This window comes from Trichomycterus rosablanca, chromosome 12, assembly GCF_030014385.1.
Source record: "Trichomycterus rosablanca isolate fTriRos1 chromosome 12, fTriRos1.hap1, whole genome shotgun sequence".
In the NCBI taxonomy this organism is placed as follows: domain Eukaryota; kingdom Metazoa; phylum Chordata; class Actinopteri; order Siluriformes; family Trichomycteridae; genus Trichomycterus; species Trichomycterus rosablanca.
Genome location: NC_085999.1, coordinates 27,372,797 through 27,394,176, shown reverse-complemented (window position 1 = coordinate 27,394,176; position 21,380 = coordinate 27,372,797). Strand labels below are relative to the sequence as shown.

General features: G+C 40.4%; 1 protein-coding gene across 1 annotated transcript in view; it reads right to left on the bottom strand.

Moving 5' to 3' along the window:
- Positions 1-15,130: 15,130 nt before the first annotated feature.
- Positions 15,131-21,380, bottom strand: part of tmem163a (transmembrane protein 163a) — a 52,194-nt gene continuing 45,944 nt past the window's right edge. Inside the window, exons 6-8 of the mRNA XM_063006430.1 lie at positions 20,913-21,024; positions 17,404-17,545; positions 15,131-15,708 (exon numbers count right to left, since the gene is read on the bottom strand). Coding sequence (XP_062862500.1) covers positions 15,648-15,708; positions 17,404-17,545; positions 20,913-21,024 — 315 coding nt within the window. The 3' untranslated portion in view covers positions 15,131-15,647. The remainder of the gene's footprint in view (positions 15,709-17,403; positions 17,546-20,912; positions 21,025-21,380) is intronic.

Here is a 21,380-nt window from a genome sequence, read left to right as displayed (position 1 = left end):
ATGCATTCACGTTACTCTTATAGACACTCGGACCCGGCAACACACAGCAGCTGGATGAATCATTTAAAGCATGTCAGAGAAGGATTTACACTAGGTCTGATGTTGTTGGGGAGAATTCGAGAAGCACTTTGGACTCACAGATTCCAGCCATTCTTTGGGGCTTCGAGCTATGTCAGAAGCCTGAACTTCTCTCTGAACTCCGAACACGCCATTGGCTAAGCTGATACTGCCGCTGTTGCCTGTCATCATGCATCCACGTCTTTGTTAATCTTTAAACTCTAAACGGGGAAATGCATTGGCTGCTCCCAAATTCTCAGAGATATCAAGGCATTCTGGTGCCAGAGCCATTTATGGTTTCTGTGTAGTTGGTAGTCCAAGTAAACAATGTTTCCTCCTCAGATTACTGAATCATGGTTGCGATATACGTTGTTTTAATTCCATGTGTGGAGCAATTTAGGGCTTGGTTACTTCTAATCCACGATTCCTCAAAGCCCTCAAACTGGTTTATTTGTAAAACCAGCTAATTTCTTGAATAATTTAATCAATAGAAAAGCTGGCAAGCTTCTTTAGCATTTTAAATATCAATAGGCTTTGTCAGCTCAAGAAGTGTCATTAGACCAATGCCAACTAAATATAGAATAGAGCTATTATGCAATACTAAGCAGGAAAAATGAATTTAAAAATAGTTGGGATATCTTGAAACTCAATAAAACAATTCATGTTGTTGTTAGTGTGAATCATAAATCTTACATCTCCACTTATCTCAATTATCTCACTTTTGTTTGGGGCCCTTAGTCCCTATGTTTGTGGTATGCCTTCCTGTGCTATTCACTATTCTTCACGCTTTTACCAGATTTTCTTAATGCTAGGTTTCTAAACTTTTGCTGTGCTAACTGTAGTACTGAACAACTAATGCCTAGTTCACACTACACGTTTTTTGCCCTGATTTTCGCTTGCCGACTGGTCACTGCTAGATGTGGCAGCTCTGAGGCGTTCGCACGGGGATCGAAACTCAGCTCTCGAATGTTATGTGTGAACTGTTCAACGACGCAAGAAAAATATCTAGCATGTTAAATATCTGGACCAGTCACAGACTCAAAATCGTGTAGTTTGAAAGGCGTTGAGAGCAGGTTGCTAGTTCTGTGTCAAACTACAGCAAATAAGAACGCAGGATCCGGGGTGAGGGTGAACCTGGGGGAGGAGTTGTAAAAACGTGGGACAGGGGCGTAATATAGTTTCTAGCAGAATACATCAGCACACGCACGCAAGCTTTACAGTATTTTGTGATCTTATCGTCCACGCCAAACCATAATACCAACGCTGCATTGCAAAAAATATTTATTAACCTCCAACTCACTACAGACCAAAACAGACGATCCCTGCTGGTCGTGTAGCCCAATCCACTCAAATTCACTTATTTTTCATACTTGTTTTTACGCTGCACATCTGCGCACAAACAACTTTGATTGCTCGCTCATTGTTGACGTGCATTTTTGGACGTGGTATCATTAAACCCCTCGTCACTTCTCGCATGTGTTTTTGTGACAAAACATAGTTTGGGAGACCACACAGACTCACCTGCGATTCCTCATGTTGATAGATTATGTAGTGTGAAACCCCCTATTGCCGATCAGTCGTGTAGTGTGAAATACACGACTTAATAGACTCCCGATTACAAGAGACCCAGTTGTGTAGTGTGAACTGTACAGCCATCTGACGACTTGAAAAGTCGTGTAGTGTGAACTTGGAATAAGTGACTAAACATATAGCAGCTAAGTGGCTAAATGATAAAGAACTGAATTTATGTTTTATAAACAGTTTATGTCTAATATAAAGTACATGTATCCATCATCAAAATATTGGAAAAATGTGATTTAAAGCAGCTAGTCATTTATTATGTGCATGTAAACACACTATGCAGGTCGGCAATGAATGTGTTTTATTACTAAGCCTGTGCCATGATTACAGCTAATCACAGTGTAATTAAAGGAAGGATTTGTAATAAACAGATAATTCACACAGTATTTCTTACTTTTACTTTAACTTTTATTTTATTGCAGACAGTATAAACCCAAGGTACATCATGTTTTGTTTTTTGTTATTATACATCAATTTCTGCAGTTGTAACGGAGACTATTTAGGGCTGGTAATGAGGTAAAAAAAATAGTAATAATGATGTGATTCTAAACAGGTGATGTCAGCAGGTGATTGTAATCATGGTTTGGTACAAAAGTCAACACGTGTGTGAGAAAATGATTGAATGTACCTCAAAGAAAGATTGGAAGGGATTTGCATATTTCTCCCTCTACAGTGCATAATATCATTAAACCATTCAAGGATTCGAGAGGAATTTTAGTGCGTAAAGGCCAAGGGCGCAAGCCTAAGCTGAACACTCGTGATCTTCGATCCCTCAGACGGCACTGCATCAAGAACCGCCACTCAACAATAGCTGATATAACCACATGGGTGAGGGATTACTTTAGCAAATCTTTGTCAAGCACTACAATACAGAGTTACATGCACAAATGCCACTGAAAACTTAACTGTGCAAAAAAAAAGCCTTATGTTAACCATGTCCAGAAGCAGCATCAACTTCTCTGGGCACGGAGACATCTAGGATGGACCATCACACAGTGGAAACGTGTATTTTTTTGAAAAAATGGACACCGTGTGCTATGGACCAAAGACTGTTATCAGCAACAAGTCCAAAAGCCAGGGTCTGTCATGGTATGGGGCTGTGTCAGTGCCCTTGGCAAAGGTCATTTACACTTCTGTGATGGCAGCATTAATGCAGAAAAGTACATTGAGATCTTAGAGCAACATGTGCTGCCTTCAAGACATCATCCTTTCTAGGGACATCCATACATTTTGGAACAAGAGAGTGCAAAACCACATGCTGCATACATTACAAAGGCATGGCTGTGGAAGAATAGGGTAGCTGTACCGGACTGGGCTGCCTGCAGTCCTGACCTGTCCTCAATAGAGAATGTGTGGAGAATTTTAAAACAGAAAAAGTGACAACGGCAACCCTGTGCTGTTGCACATATTAAGACGTGTTTGCAGGAAGAATGGAACAAAATAACACCTAAAACACTTCAATGCCAAAACATCTTTTAAGTGTTGGGTCGTGTTTAAATGTGATGACCACAAGCATTTGGCATGTGGCAGACGTGGGAGTGAAATAGGCTCAGCATGAAACTTCTTCTCAATTTACACACCAGCTGAACCAGTTTGACACTGAAAACTCAAATAAGTAAAGTGAGTGCTGAACAAGGAGTGATGGAAAATAGCAGTAAATTAACATTTTATTTTTTCTTGGCCACAGGCTTGGGACCTGATGAACAGAACCATGTTAATAACAATAATCAAAGGGGAACTGACCAGTCATTTAAACTTTGTACACACAAACAGCCTTGCAGTTATTTGTCCAACTCACTAAACAAATTTGTTTAATGAGCTAGTGAGCCTGTTATTAAGCAGAAGCAATAATTGGACTTGTTTTCACAGTTTTGCTACATTTTATTTACTGAAGCATGTATAAAAGGTTGGAATATTATAATATACACCAACACGTACTCTATGACATTAGGTTTTCTAAAAGGCAATTAAGTGTTTAGTTATTATTTCAAACTGAATGTGAGTTTTGACTTTGATTTCTGTCAGATTACAGAATATGGAGATGTTTAAACAACTAGTTTAACAGTTTAGCGTATCCAATTACCCAGCTGCATTATGCTTCCTCTCTACTGATGCCGATCCCTGTCCTGATTAAGGAGAGCGAGAGTGACACACGCCCTCTCCGACACGTGTGCAGTAACCGACTGCATTATTTCACCTGCACAAGGCAAGTTCATATGCGGATCAGCTTTGTGTACGGAGAACCACACCCTGATCAACGCATTATCCCTCGACTCTGTGCAGGCGCCATCAATCAGCCAGCAGAGGTCGTAATTGCCTCAGTTATGAGGAGTTCCCTGTCTGGCTCCCACCCTGTATGAACTACACGAATCGTTCTTCATGTAGGTGCCCAGCCCAGCCGGATGGCAGGAGAGTTTGAAATGCCAGCTCTGGTGTGCTAGCGTGTTTTACCGCTGCGCCACCTGAGCGTCAGGATAGTGTTACTCCAGAACGTTCTATCTTCTGCAGCCCAAGATGTTGTTGAATCTTAACAACTTAATATTTATGCCACTTCCCAATATGATGCCGACAACACATCTGTTTTCTGTAAGTAAACATGTAAAATAATGTGTTGCTATTTTTTTTAAATGCATTTTCGCCCGCATTTTCTGCATTTAGCGCATCCAATTTGTCCTCCGCTGCTGACAGACTCCAGATTTGCATCCAAGGAGAGCACGCTGCTGCCCACGCCTTCTTTACATGTGTACAGCCCTTTCTGCACGGGCGTCTCTTCTGCGAATCAGGGTCCTTACACGCAGATACGGTGGCCAATTTGTATCTGCTGCAGGCACTGCCAATTATGCCCGCCAGATGGCGCCCAGCTGACCGGTGGCAACACAGAGCCTCGAACCCGGGAGTTCAGAAGCTCGGTGCTGGCGCGTCAGCGAAATATCCCGCTGCGCCACCTGGGCGCCAAGTGTTGTTTTAATTAAAAATAAAAGGTGCATTAATGGCAGGCTTAGTCTTTTGCAATGTTACACAATGCATGATTGCAAGGAATTTTGAAACTTTATCCTCTACATTCCAAACATCATTAAAAGATCCAGAGAAGCCAGAAAACTTCCAAGGACCAAAAACTAACACTGAATGCTTGTGACTGTTGGTTGATCTGTATCACAATAGTACAAATGCTTCTGTAATAACAAAATAACCACTGGTACTCAGGAATACTTAAAAAAAAAAAAAACTTGTAAACACAGTTCATGCCTTTACTTACTAATGCAGTTAAAATCTTTTCTATACAACGTGGAAGCCACATATCAACATCCAGAAACACCACTGACATCTCTGCGCTCAAGCTCGTCAAAGTTGGACTGCATGTCCATGAAAACATTTGTTTCAATGTTTTTAATCATTGTTCACTGTTTTTTTTATATCTATTTTCTTACTTTTTTAACTCTTTTGGACTTGGGGTTTCAGAAATGTGGCACTAGTGATTGTACTTTTCATGTTTTGTTTTCCCAGTAACCACAAATTTGCTGGTTAAAGCACCGTCAGCAAAACAACCGCACGACTCCTAGTAGTTGTTTACGTTTGAATTTGAATTAAAACGTGTATTTACTGCCCTCTTATGGTACACAATATGAACTGCAACTATCTGTTGGAAAGCCTCTAGCCTCAGGCTCCCTGGAAGGTACAGGGGAGAAATTTGGCTCTAGTGGTTACCACATGAACTACAGCAGGATGTTGGGTTTTTCCATACAACCATCGTTTTATTAGCTACCAGCCATTTAGCACAGAAGTCTGTCATGTATTTGTTTGTGATTAAAAAATATGGTGGAGTAAATATGCGAATAGTTATTTTGTTTCATTGTGTTTTGCTGATGTTCTTGGAGGTATGTTACAATAAGAACAAACAGATATTGCCCAGTGCACCCCTATAGTTAACTGCAAATTGACCCTATATATTATAAGAAGCTAAATTAGTAATATTAATAGTAATATTGTAATATTTGCAGGATATTTGCTTTCACCCTGTTCTTCAATGGTCAGGACCCCCACAGGACCACCACAGAGTAGGTATTATTTGGGTGGTGGATCATTCTCAGCACTGCAGTGACACTGACATGGTGGTGGTGTGTTAGTGTGTGTTGTGCTGGTATGAGAGTGCTGGAGTTTTTAAATACCATGTCCACTCACTGTCCACTCTATTAGACACTCCTACCTAGTTGGTCCACCTTGTAGATGTAAAGTCAGAGACGATCGCTCCTCTATTGCTGCTGTTTGAGTTGGTCATCTTCTAGACCTTCATCAGTGGTCACAGGACGCTGCCCACGGTGCACTGCTGGCTGGATATTTTTGGTTGGTGGACTATTCTCAGTCCAGCAGTGACAGTGAGGTGTTTAAAAACTTCATCAGCATTGCTGTGTCTTATCCACTCATACTAGCACAACACACACTAACACACCACCACCATATCAGTGTCACTGCAGTCCTGAAAATGACCCACCACCCAAATAATACCTGCTCTGTAGTGGTTCTGTGGGGGTCCTGACCATTGAAGAACAGCATAAAAGGGGGCTAACAAAGCATGCAGAGAAACAGATGGACTACAGTCAGTAATTGTAGAACTACAAAGTGCTTCTATATGGTAAGTGGAGCTGATAAAATGGACAGTGAGTTTAGAAACAAGGAGGTGGTTTTAATGTTATGAGTGATTGGTGTTAGAATAGAATAGGCATTCTATTCTAGGCATTCTATCCAGATGTAAAGTAGAGTGTCCAGTAGGTGGCAGTAATATTTTATTCATTTGCTGTTAGCTTTGTAAGGAGCCCTGGAAACAAAATAGTAATTAAGGTGGCTTTAATTTAATTTAACTGGGGACACCACTGTAGTAGTTTTCTAATTCTTTTATATTGTAATTGTCTATAAATTAAAACATCCCAAAATCATTTATTGAGAAACATGAACTATTCACCATTAACTAGTCTTCACTATTCACTCACACTGTGGTGACCATTTATTTATCTTAGCTATTAGATATTATGTTTTAATTAGGGGCTTTTTCTTCCCACCTCGTGAAACATGCAGAAGGTAGACTGGCTGTCCTAAACTGCAATTAGGAGTAAATAACTGAGTGAGTAGATGAATGAATGAAAGTTGTGGTGCCCAGTATTCATGTCTTGCTTTGTTTCCAGGTTGTGCCTTTTTAGGATGGTTCAGTGGTTATTGAAGATAAACAAAGCTACACAGTTTTGTGTTTCATTGGTTTTTCTCATTTATTTATACAAGGAGGCATAAGTTAACAAAGCACATTTTATTTTCATACAACATTTCAGACCAAAGTAGGTTCTTAATAATAATATTCTAATCTACAGCACACAGCTGCATTACTGAAATATACATGTAGGCATAGAGGGTGAACTTGAGTAATGTGGAACACTGAAGCTTGCAACTTTATTAATCATTAAAATCATGTGATGGGTTTTATTTAGATCAAGAGATAACAAAAATTCTATAGTTTTAGAATTCTATTGAACATATTACTGTGTATGGCAAATGACAATGACTTCAAATGTAAACACAATGGCTTTGTACTAATAATTATTAAAAGTATATGCACAGTTATTTTAATTTCATTACATTCTAATAAAGCACTTCATCCTGCAATGGGTGGGCTTAAGGCAGAAATACCCTGGACATAATGCCAATCCATCGCAGGTCTTAGACATTGCGAATCAAGTGCATGGTAGATGCCCAGCTGGCCGATAGCTTCAATGAGATGTGAACCTGGATCTCAGAAGTGGTGGGCTAGTGTAACACCCTTCTGAATGGATTATTAAAGGCATTGGTTGGGAAGATTTGACACAATTAGTAACAATCAAGGCCAACATGAAGGATCCTCTTGACCACAAATTGTCCCCAGACAGGTTTTTAAGTTTATCTTGATCTTTTGAAAATTGGGGTCTGTTTGAAAACCTAGTGAGCTGCCTTGCTCCTACTGCCTACCTAGGCAGCTGCCTAAGTAGACAGCTGCCTAATAGGACATCGAACTTATAAAGCAGATTATTTAGACACACTCCTTAGACAGTGATTACATCATCACAGTTTTCAGGCCATTCAAACCAATGGGCTAAGGCAGCACAAGCTGCTAGCATGCAAGCTAACATCTCCCTCTGTGTACCGAGGCAAGGCTGAATTTGTGAATAAATTACACTCGTACACCTTTATACAAATTAAAAATGTGAGAATTTATTTACATTTAAAATGAATTCCATTTGTCTTTTTCTCCTATTTTCCCCCCAAATCTAGTCGTATCCAATTACCCTGGTTTCGTTACGCTTCACTTCTACCGATACAACCCTCCAGTGCTGACTGAGGAGCTTCGCAACTGACACACGCCCCCTCCGACACATGAGGAGCACCTACTGCCTCTTTTCACCTGCACAAGGCGAGTTCATATGCGGATCAGCTTTGTGCACGGAGAGCAACACCCTGATCAACATTATTCCCCAACTCTGTGCAGGCGCCATCAATCAGCCAGCAGAGGTCGTAATTGCACCAGTTATGAGGAACCCTGGTCCGGCTTTCCCATCCCTGAACGACAGCCAATCGTTGTTCATGTGGCCGCCCAGCCCAGCCGGATGGCAGAGGTGAGATTCGATACGATGTATTTGAAATCCCAGCTCTGGTGTGCTAGCGTATTTTACCACTGCGCCACCTGAGCGGCCATATTTGTATTTTTGTGAAAACAGTTGTGCCGCTCTGAAAGCTGGGATTGCCTTCATGGCTAAGGAAGCATAGGAGGCTTCCTCGTTATTCAGTCAGATTAACGGTCAGAATTAAGGCACCTTAGTAGGCAGCATTTTAAGGCATATAAGAATTTAGACAGCCTTCTTCTCAGGAGCTCGATTAGGATCATGTAAAATGTGTCTGTGTAGACAGTCAATAGGTTTTCAGACACACCCAATAAAGCATAACAAAAACATGCCATGTCATGACAGTGACCTTGAAAACCTATTTATTGTGTGTTTACAAATTCTAGTGAAATTTCTATTGAAAATGTGTTTATATTACAGAAAATCAGAAGTTAAAACCCTAAAACTCATCACCCGAGTTCACCCTTGTTTTTATTACGCATGCAGAGCTAAAGCAGGCTGGTTTGGCTCGGCTAAGCTTTGTATATTGCTAAGTTACTACCTAAGGCTCTACACTACAGCATAAATACAGCAGTGTGATCAAGTGTGCAATATCAGCAATACAAATAATCAGACGTTCACAGAGTCTCTTTATAAAGAGCAACAGCCACAAGCAGAATTCAATAATATACTTTCAGATTACCATGATAAATATTATACTTATATAACTATATTATTTACATAAGTAATCACACAGTTGTAGGAGTTACAGGCAGCACTAATCTGTCAATGTAAGTGTGTTTGCACCCAAGCTATTTACTAATGTACAAAAAACTAATGTGTCTTTGTGATACATTCAGATAAGGAATTTGGAATACAGTATTTACATTGGAAATGAAAATACAAACTAGATTATGCTTTCAGTAATGAAATTATAATGGAATATGAAACTTTATTATGAAATGTTTAATAAACAGTGAAATATACACCGATCAGCCATAACATTAAAACCACCTCCTTGTTTCTACACTCACTTTCCATTTTATCAGCTCCACTTACCATATAGAAGCACTTTGTAGTTCTACAATTACTGACTGTAGTCCATCTGTTTCTCTGCATGCTTTGTTAGCCCCCTTTCATGCTGTTCTTCAATGGTCAGGACTCTCCCAGGACCACCACAGAGTAGGTATTATTTGGGTGGTATGAGTAGATCACACACAGCAGCACTGCTGAGTTTTTAAACACCTCACTGTCACTGCTGGACTGAGAATAGTCCACCAACCAAAAATATATCCAATATATATAACAACGCTTCGTAGGCAGCATCCTGTGACCACTGATGAAGGTCTAGAAGATGACCGACTCAAACAGCAGCAATAGATGAGCGATCGTCTCTGACTTTACATCTACAAGGTGGACCAACTAGGTAGGAGTGTCTAATAGAGTGGACAGTGAGTGGACACGGTATTTAAAAACTCCAGCAGTGCTGCTGTGTCTGATCCACTAACACACCACCACCATGTCAGTGTCACTGCAGTACTGAGAATGATCCACCACCTAAATAATACCTGCTCTGTGGTGGTCCTGTGGGGGTCCTGACCTTTGAAGAACAGGGTGAAAGCAGGCTAAAAAAGTATGTAGAGAAATAGATGGACTAGTCAGTAATTGCAGAACTACAAAGTGCTCCTATATGGTAAGTGGAGCTGATAAAACGGACAGTGAGTGTAGAAGCAAGGAGGTGGTTTTAATGTTATGGCTGATCGGTGTATACAAATTACATAAGAAATGTAGCGTAAATTAAAAAATAATAAAAAGTAAAAATCCAGAAGCTGTGAGTAGTTACATTGTTCGTACTCAGTGCATCGATGGTACGCTGTTTACAGCAATGATGTAAACTACAACACGTAATGGTGAATTATACAGTATATTACACCAGCAGCCTGACAACAATCCGATAACTAGCATTCACAACACTGTTCTCTCAACACAAACAATACACATGATACAGTTGAGGTAAATGAACTGACGATTAAATAACCGCACATTCGATGTCCTAAACATAACAGAACATAATTTAAAGCGAACTGTAACACAAACGATCCCGACAATAGTGTAGACGCTACTAGTTTCGCTAATCTGAGCGATGAGCCATTAACGGCTGGCTTATGATTGTAGTGGCGCTACATATCAGTGTGCTGTAGGTCGGCTGAGACATCGAGCTGTGAGCTGATCACGCCCAACGTGCAAATATGACACTGTAGATCACAAAACCAAATGTGCTGCGTTTCCATAGTAACTAACATATTACACATCCATGTCATTTCTATAATTAATTTTGACACTCTAACCCCTTAAAGATCATCATCATTATCTGATTCGCTGATTCGCTGATTCACTGGGCAAAAGGCAGTAAACTCCCCAGATAGGTCGCCAGTCCATCACAGGGCAAACACACACACACACACACACACACACACACACTCATACCTAGGGGAAATATATTTTCTCCAATTAACCTAACTGCATGTCTTTGGACTGTAGGAGAAAATCGGAACACCCGGAGGAAACCCACACAGACATGGGAAGCACATGCACACAGAAAGGACCAGGACTGCTCCATCTGGGAATCAAACCCAGGAGCTTCTTGCTGTGAGCCGACAGTGTGCCCCACTTATAATAATAATTATAATGATTTACTATAACATAATAACATTATTATTATTAGTAGTAGTAGTATTATTAGTATTATTATAGGTACAAGTGCCCAAATGGACGAATTTATTTTCTCATTATAATTTACGTTTTTTTTTTGTATGTGTTTATTTATTTTATTTATTTTCTCTAATTTATAATATTAATTTGCACTCACTCATGTGGGAGCCAAGTCTCCCAAAACATACCACATCCTCTTAATCTATGTGCAGGGCATTCTGGTCTGTACTGTTCTCTTGGTGTATGCCAACCTTTTTAATCTTGAGCCACAAGTCAGGTGAACTGGGACCATTAGAGTGTGCTTAAATTGCTTTAAAATGCATCAAAATCTAGAAAATTTAGTGTGTTCTCCTCGGCAGTGTGCTTATCCATTATTACAATATTGTAGTACATGTACAAATAGTGACAAAATAAAGAAAAAGGGTGTTAATTAAATGTTGGAGAAGTATACGAGCACCTACACATTTGTTCTACATGACCCGGGAACTGCACTCGAAGAATGTTGTGTTTATTCAAAAGATCTTGTACTGTAGGTGTTCTATAGCATTTTATAGAACACCAACATTTAGTGACCCCTCATGCCTATGGATAGGTCATGAAAGACTACGAGCATTTGGTAGTGGGTATTGATTTGCACTGACTCTCCTTTAGAAAAGATCACATGGCAGCTAAGTCTCCCAAAACCAACCACATCCTCTTAATCTATGTGCAGGGCATTCTGGTCTGTACTGTTCTCTTGGTGTATGCCAACCTTTTTTATCTTGAGCCACAAGTCAACTGGGACCATTAGAGTGTGCTTAAATTGCTTTAAATTTAGTGTGCTTTCCTCGGCAGTGTGCTTATCCATTGTTACAATATTGTAGTACACGTACAGATAGTGACAAAATAAATCTAAATAAATAAATAAAATAAATAAATAAATAAAATGTTGGACCAGTGTACAAGCAACTAGGCATTTGTTCTACACGTCCCGGGAACTGCATTCGAAGAATAGAGTGTTTTTTCTAAAGAACTTTTCCCCACTGTGGGACTAATAAAAGATTATCTTATCTTATCTTATCCTATCTTATCTTATCTTATCTTATCTGATGTGATCTGATCTGATCTTATCTTATCATCTTTTAGGTGTTCTATAGCATTTGATTCCATTATTTTCACACTCATCTAACATTTAGTTGGACCCTTCATGTCCTGTGAATGGGTCCCAAAAGAGACTACTAGCATTTGGTAGTGGATATTAATTTTCACTGACTCATGCCACATGAGTGAGTGCAAATTAATATCCACTACCAAATGCTAGTAGTCTCTTTCGGGAGCCAAGTCTCCCAAAACATACTACACATTCTCTTAATCTATGTGCAGGGCATTCTGGTCTGTACTGTTCTCTTGGGGTATGCCAGCCTTTTTATCTTGAGCCACAATTCAGGTCAAATGGGACCGTTAGCATGTTAATACACTGAACTGAGAATATACTGTATGATGTAAATTGCTTAATAGTGCAATTCGAGAACCACTGTGTTAATCTATAGTTGTTTGTTCTCGTAATCTGGCTCCTACTGGCTCTAAAAGAAACTGGAATACAGGCACAACACTACGTACCAAGCAAATCAGTAAATATTCCCACCTCAAGCTATCGATCAGGATTAATGGCAGTGTATAATAAGCATTGTATAATATTTCATATTTGGCAAACCCTGCATACAGTCATGATGCTGCAGGATAGGTGAGGAACATTACTAACAGTACTTTTAAAAATAATTCATGTGCTCTGGGTTCTTTTCATCCGTGAATGACAGTTTTGTGAAGCTGTCTGGTACTCTGCAGAATTTGTGCTGCTTTTATGAAGGGAATTACTGCCTTCATGATTTATACTGGTGTCAAATCAACCTGGGATGTGAATCCCAGCGGTGCTTTTGGCTGGTGCTAATTGGCTGGCAGTCTGGTAAGCAGACTGAAATGATCCACTGTGGAGACCTTTAAACATGTTAGCAGCATGAAGAAAATAAGGTTGTTTTTTTTGCATTATTTCCCCAATTTTCCTCCCAATCTAGTCATATCCAATTACCTGATTGCATTACGCTTCCCCTCTACTAATGTTAACCTCCACTCTGATTGAGGAGAGCCGTGACTAACACACGCCCCCTCTGACACGTGTGCAGTAGCCGACTGCATCTTTTCACCTGCACAAGGCGAGTTCATATGCGGATCAGCTTTGTGTACGGAGAGTCACACCCTGATCACATTATCCCCCGTCTCTGTGCAGGCGCCATCAATCAGCCAGCAGAGGTCGTTATTGCATCAGTTATGAGGAATCCCTTCCGGCACCCTTCCACTAATACAAGCCAATCATTGTTCGTGTAGGCGCCCAGCGTGCCGGTAGCAGAGATGAGATTCGAAACGACGAGTTTGATGTCAGCTCTGGTGTGCTAGCGTAAGCACCCTCATTTTTATGTTTTTCCCATCCAGATTTTCCTAGCCAAACATGTCTGTGTAAAGATTCCTGACTGGCCAATTGCACCGCTGATAATTTGAACCCTGGATCTCAGCAGTAGTTGGCTAGTGTAATTTACTGCTGCACCACCCAACCACTAGGTTTAATTTTATTTTTTTTTATTAGAAAATTGCTAAGACTTATACGTTGTGTATCTTTCCTCCATATTATATAGTTTACTTTTGAAAGAAATATTTGAATGTTTTCTAGTACATAATTATTTTTCACAGCTGTTCCCTGAGTTTAATTCTTTATCAGGACAACACAGCCTTGTTGGTAATAAAGATGTGATGTTTGATATATCGCACAAAGATCTCCGGTAGTAATTCTGACAGTCACATCTCCTGTCTGGGGTCCAGGAGAGCAAATATATGTATGCTCTCTGAGTATAAACCCAAAATAATATTAGGAAGTTCAGACCATTTGTAAGCTGATATACTGTATGTAATAACTGTTAGAGTTCTCCTTCAAGCATGGTCAGCTGACCTGTCACATGTGCATCAACAACAGTTTAAAAAATGCTGAGGTACCACTTTATATACAACATACAATTTGCTTATAAATCATCAGCAGTGTCCTTATTAGGAATGTTCTAATTCAAAAACACCAAAACAATCAAATTCACACTTTGGCCAAAAGTACGTAGACACCAGACTTAAGCTTATTAAACATCACATTATAAAACTAGGGCCTTAATATACAGTTGCCCTAACTTATGGTTATACCAGTATCCTAATTCAAGAATGACTTTTCACAAGACTTTAGAGTGTGTCTGCCAAAAGAGCACTCATGCCAAATTTTACTGCACTACGCCACAGATTTTTGCCACAAAGTTGGACAGCACAAAATGATTATTTAACTAAAATAGACTGATGGGTGGGACTGGAACACATTGACTCAATAATTAGAAGATGTGTCTATATACTTTTGGCCATACAATGTACCTTAGGCGTTGACAATGCTTATACACCGATCAGGCATTATGACCACCTCCTTGTTTCTACACTCACTGTACATTATATCAGCTCCACTTACAGTACCATATAGAAGCACTTCTACAGTTCTACAATTACTGCCTGTAGTCCATCAGTTTCTCGACATACTTTTTTAGCCTGCTTTCACCCTGTTCTTCAATGGTCAGGACCCCCACAGGACCACCACAGAGTAGGTATTATTTGGATGGTGGATCATTCTCAGCCCTGCAGTGACACTGACGTGGTGGTGTGTTAGTGTGTGTTGTGCTGGTATGAGTGGATAAGACACAGCAGCACTGATGGAGTTTTTAAACACCTCACTGTCACTGCTGGACTGAGAATAGTCCACCAACCAAAAATATCCAGCCAACAGTGCCCCATATAGATGAGCGATCGTCTCTGACTTTCCATCTACAAGGTGGACCAACTAGGTAGGAGTGTCTAATGGAGTGGACAGTGAGTGGACAGTGTGTGGACACGGTATTTAAAAACTCCAGCAGCGCTGCTGTGTCTGATCCATTCATACCAGCACAACACACACTAACACACCACCACCATGTCATTCTCACTGCAGTAGGGGTCCTGACCATTAAGGGTGAAAGCAGGCTAAAAAGTATGCAGAGAAACAGATGGACTACAGTTAGTAATTGTAGAACTACAAACTGCTTCTATATGGTAAGTGGAGCTGATAAAATGGACAGTGTGTGTAGAAACCAGGAGGTGGTTTTAATGTTATGGCTGATCGGTGTAAGTGCAGTTATAATGATTTATAAGCGTAGAGCGCTGGCTGGGGGGACACTGGAGGAATGACCTTGAGAAAAGATTAAAGAATAGAGAATATTTCAGAAGAACCTACACACACCACAGGCAATATGAATGAAATGTAGTCTTTAGGAAGCATTTATATTACATCCCACACTGAGGAACGGATGTCTTAATGATAAAAAGGGGTAAAAGAGCTTCTTATCCTGAAACTAACTCGACAACCGTGTCCCCAGGCTTATTCATCAATGCTTCTTTCTTTCTCCTTATTTGAAAATTTGCTTAGGGAACAAATTAAAGTTTGAGGAAACTTAATCACAAAAAGGAATCAGGAGCTCATTGGTCCGGTATCCACCGCTGAGCTGGAGATGGTGCTACTGTCTTTGTGTGTGTGTGAATGGGAGTGTAGGTTTAGGAGGTGAAAGTGTGAGAACTCTTGTTTTCCCTGCTGGCTTACTCAAAGCGCTCATAGTTTCTCGTCTCTCTCACCCGTGGAATCATGTCAATTAACAACCTGTAGCAAAAGAAACAATAGGGTTTATTTTTCAGCATATTTTATTGTGTATCATGTTCTGTTATATTGGAAAAAAAATGTTTGTTTTTTTTATTTTTCTTGTACTTCCAAAATGTTTCCCTTAGTGTTTTTTTTTATATATTTTTCTTTTTTCTTTATGTATTTTCTCCCCTTTTTCTCCCTTTTTAGCGCGTCCAATTGCCCCATTGCATCATGCTTCCTCTCCACAAATGCCGATCTCTGCTCTGATCGAGGAGAACGAAGCTAACCCACGCCCCCTACGACACGTGGGCAGCATGCCGTATGCATCTTATCACAGACATCCCAAGTCTCCCGGAAGTTTCGGGAGTCTCCCGCATATACATAGCGGCTCCCTGATGCCCGCACGTCAGATAAAATCTCCCGGAATCTAGAACGAGCGGCCAAGAGCGCACACACACACACGCACGCGGCGGACAGACACAGACTTTTTTCCCGATCGCGTATTAAATCCGTTATCTGGTATACAATCTAGCGCACTGTGTAGGGAACATAAATCAAGTGTCTAATATACTGTCTAGTGCACTAAGTAGGGAACATAAATCTATGATCGAATATACTGTACAATCTAGTGCACTATGTAGGGAACATGATTAATTATGTAATACACTATCTAGTGCACTATGTAAGGAACACAAATCATCATCTAGTTATACTTTCTAGTGCACTATGTAGTGAACATAAATGCGTTATCTAATACACTATCTAGTGCACTATGTAGGGAACATAAATCCGTGATCTGATATACAATCTAGTGCACTGTGTAGGGAACATAAAACAATTGTCTAATTCACTATTTAGTGCACTACGTAGGAAACATAAATTCATTTCTAAAATACTATCTAGTGCACTATGTAGGGAACATAAATTCGTTATCTGATATACAATTTAGTGCACTATGCACTAGGGAACCTAAATCCGTTAAATAATACGCTACCTAAAGCATTATGTAAAAAAAATAAGTCTATTATCTAGTACACTATCTAGTGCACTAAGTAAGGAACATAAATTATTTTCTAATATACAATCTAGTGCACTATGTATGTAACATAAATGTATTATTTTGCGCACCATCTAGTGCACTATGTAGTACACATTAATGTGTTTGTGACGCGAACAGTTAGCTAAGTAGCTCAGTTAGCAGCTCCTAAAAGTTTTGTTATCACCCATATCCTTTGGTGTGTGCGAGAGGTTTTTTTTAGCTTTCTTTATCTTGGGGGAGGGGGTTCGGTGTTCGGGTCCGGGGGTACCTCCCTGAAATGAGTTTTTGCAACTTGGGATGTCTGTTATCACCTACACTTTGACGAGTGCAGTGCAGCTTAGCTGCGTGTACGGAGGGACACACCCTGAGAGCACTCTTTTCTCATCTCTGTGCAGGCGCCATCAATCAGCCAGCAGAGGTCGTAATTGCACCAGTCATGAGAGAGAGACCCTATCCGGCTTAGTCCCGCCCATCTGAACAACAGGTCAAACTTTAGTTCATGCGGCCGCTCAGCCTCAGCCGGCAAGGCAGAGCTGAGATTCGATAAGATGTATTCAAGATCCCAGCTCTGGTTCCAGCGTGTGTTTTTACCGCTGCGCCACCTGAGCAGCCCCCGTTTCCCTTAGTGTTTGATAATCAATACAGCAGTCACAAGAGAGTAACCACACGCTTACTTCATTCCATAAGCTAGAATGATGAGGCCAATCAGAATCCCAGTACTGCCATCCAGATACCATACAGTAGGATTATGTTTAAACACCTCAGAGCTGATTAGAATAGAGAAGCCCATGATGCCTCCGACCAATGAGTTAAAACCTACAACAAAACAAATTAGTATGAAACAGCATTCAGCATTTATACATACAGTATGGTTCAAAACTTCTGATTTACTTAGATCTAGAGCTGTGTGGTACAAGTCCATTTTATCAGCTCCACTCACCATATAACAGCACTTTGTAGTTCTACAATTACTGACAGTAGTCCATCTGTTTCTCTGCATGCTTTGTTAGCCCCCTTTCACCCTGTTCCTTAATGGTCAGGACCCCCACAGGACCACCACAGAGCAGGTATTATTTAGGTGGTGGATCATTCTCAGCACTGCAGTGACACTTACATGGTGGTGGTGTGTTAGTGTGTGTTGTGCTGGTATGAATGGATAAGACAGCAGCACTGATGGAGTTTTTAAAAACATCACTGTCACTGCTGGACTGAGAATAGTCCACCAACCTCAAATATATCCAGCCAACATTGCCCCTTTTGCAGCATCCTGTGACCATGATGAAGGTCTACACGATGACCAACTCAAACAGCAGCAATAGATGAGCGACCGTCTCTGACTTTACATCTACAAGGTGGACCAACTAGGTAGGAGTGTGTAATATAATATAATTTATAATATAATAGTGGACAGTGAGTGGACGGTACTCCAGCAGCGCTGCTGTGTCTGATCCACTCATACCAGCACAACACACACTAACACACCACCACCATGTCAGTGTCACTGCGGTGCTGAGAATGATTCACCACCTAAATAATACCTGCTCTGTAGTGGTCCTGTGGGGGGCCTGACCATTGAAGAACAGCATGAAAGGGGGCTAACAAAACTTCTTAAATAACTTTAGAATGAGTATACAGTGTGGATCTTAGAGCTGGAATCTGCCACAGATTTGAAGTAGTTACTTGGATCTTAGAAGGAGGCTAGGGTGACTAAGCTGTAGCCATTGGGTGTGAATTTTGTTGACAGTGTGTAACCCTGATGAATAAAAAATGATTCCCCTCCAAACATCAACAGATCAACAGTTCTCAACCCTTAATTTTTTAGACCCCCCATGTTTAAAAAAAGAATTGTTGGGACCCCCCTGACAAGAGTTATGATATTATTCTTACACTTTCAACAAGGATGACAAAAGGTATTGTGTTCTTGCTCATGGGAATCTTTTGTAGTCACCGTCAATTGACCTTTGCACTTTTGTGGTGGGCAAATCAAATATATGTCCATTCTCAAACACCCAACATAGGTTATAGGCTGTCTATGCTCCTGAAGTTTGTGTTTGTGTCATGCCCTCTCTCCAGGAGCACAGGCTGAAGCCAGTGCCCCTCACTGTGATTGGTCCTTTGCTAATCACCCAGCGGTATATAAGAGGGCAGCTGTGGGTCCGCCAGTGGGGACTATTTTAGTTTGATTTGCTTTTGAATTTGGTTTGTTTGGTTCCGTTTGGTTCCTTGCTTTTGTCCGTTTGCTCATGTTTGTTTGTTCATTTTCGTTTGCACCTGTCCGTTTGCTCATGTTTGTTTGTTCATTTTCATTTGCACCTGTCCGTTTGCTCTTGTCCGTTTGCTCATGTTTGTTTGTTCATTTTCATTTGCTCCTGTCCGTTTGCTCATGTTTGTTTGTTCATTTTCATTTGCACCTGTCCGTTTGCTCATGTTTGTTTGTTCATTTTCATTTGCACCTGTCCGTTTGCTCTTGTCCGTTTGCTCATGTTTGTTTGTTCATTTTCATTTGCACCTGTCCGTTTGCTCTTGTCCGTTTGCTCATGTTTGTTTGTTCATTTTTGTTTGCTCCTGTCCGTTTGCTCCAGTCCGTTTGCTTATGTTTATTTGTTCATTTTCATTTGCACCTGTCCGTTTGCTCATGTTTGTTTGTTCATTTTTGTTTGCTCCTGTCCGTTTGCTCCAGTCCATTTGCTCATGTTTGTTTGTTCATTTTCGTTTGCTCCTGTCCATTTGCTCATGTTTGTTTGTTCATTTTTGTTTGCTCCTGTCTGTTTGCTCATATTTGTTTGTTCATTTTCGTTTGCTCCTGTCCATTTGCTCATGTTTGTTCATTTTCGTTTGTGCCTGTCTGTTTGCTCATGTTTGTTTGTTTATTTTTGTTTGCTCATGTTTGTTTGTTCATTTTTCTTTGCGCCTGTCTGTTTGCTCATGTTTGTTTGTTCATTTTTGTTTGCGCCTGTCTGTTTGCTCATGTTTGTTTGTTCATTTTTGTTTGCTCATGTTTGTTTGTTCATTTTTGTTTGCTCATGTTTGTTTGTTCATTTTTGTTTGCTCATGTTTGTTTGTTCATTTTTGTTTGCTCATGTTTGTTTGTTCATTTTTGTTTGCGCCTGTCTGTTTGCTCATGTTTGTTTGTTCTTTTTTGTTTGCTCCTGTCCATTTGCTCATGTTTGTTTGTTCATTTTCGTTTGCTACTGTTCATTTGCTTTTATTCATGCCTTGTGTAGTCTCCTTTCTGTTTGTCTTAGTCTAGTTCTTGTTTAGCTTTGTTCATGTGTGTTTAGTGATTCTGTCTTGTCCCATGTTGTAGTCTAATCCACGTTTAGCATTAGCTTAGGGTTCATGTTTAGTATTAGAGTTAGCCTTCAGATTAGCTTTAGCATTGTTCATGTAACAAGATTAGCGTTAGCATTTAGATAAGCATTGTAAGCGTAGGTCATGTGTTAGTCTGTCTTGTCTTGTTCAAACCTGTATTGTCTTGTTTCTTTTATTTTTATTAAACACTTTGTTAAATCACATCTCTGCGTGTGTGTCCGCCCCTCTTGTCCCGTCCTAGCCCTAAACTTGTTACATGTATATATTTCAAGAAATCTTCCATAAACCAATAGCCTATTGATTCCAAGAAGGATGGGCCCTGCTGAGTCTGGTTCCCCCCCCCCCCCCCCTCACAAGGCTCACTGGTTGAGAATCACTGATGTAGATGATTTGCTTCTATAATTAATTTAAAAACTAATGTTAAAAACGTCATATATGGGCGGTGATGGTGTAGCAGTCTAATATGTTAGCCCAGCACTGTGGAAAGTTTAAGCTCCCAACGGTGCTACTAGTTGATAATGTCTAAGGAAGGAAAGGTCGGATAGGCTTTCTTCTTACTGCTGTTACTACAGTTTCTTCTGCTGTCTGGTAGAGCTGGCACAAATAGTGGAGAATTCACACAAGGCAAGTAACGAGTATCTGTGAGAATCCATTACCGGCCAGCGTGGGTGCAGACAGCAGAAACATTTTAATTACTAACTTGGAAGAACATTCAGCGGTATATAAATAAATAAATCATACCAAAGATTGTGTTTAATTAATTACCACTACTGGTGAATAGAAGCAATCCATCTTTTACTTACATAAACCCTAGCTAGAGTGTGTGCATTTTTAATTTTGTGTATGTGTGTGTAAGCATGTGTATACCCACCGTCAGTGATTAGAGCTCTGCTGGTCAACACTCTTCCCAGCATGAACTTGACGACAGCCAGAGCAACACACAGGATCCCACTCAGAATCGATACACTGAACAGGAAGTCATCCTACCAAGTAAAAATAAAACATTAGCCCCTATTAATAAATCATTCCACTGTTTTTTCTTCTTCAAACATTTACAATCTTATTAACAACTTATGTTACATCACGTTTCCCCTGTTCTCCCAATCTACCAAGTTCCAATTCCCATTAGCAATCCCTCTGCTGCTTGCACCATCTGTGCACTGACCGAGGAGAGGCACAGACTACCTTTCACCTGGCAGAGGTGGATTCTCTCACAGAGCTGTACAATGTACAAAGAGTCTCGGTATGCCTTCTGTGAGTCATCCACCAGCTGCACACATTCTGCAGAGGCAATAAAAAGAAACCCACCTCCCCTCCCTCAAGCACAGCAGACTGTGCC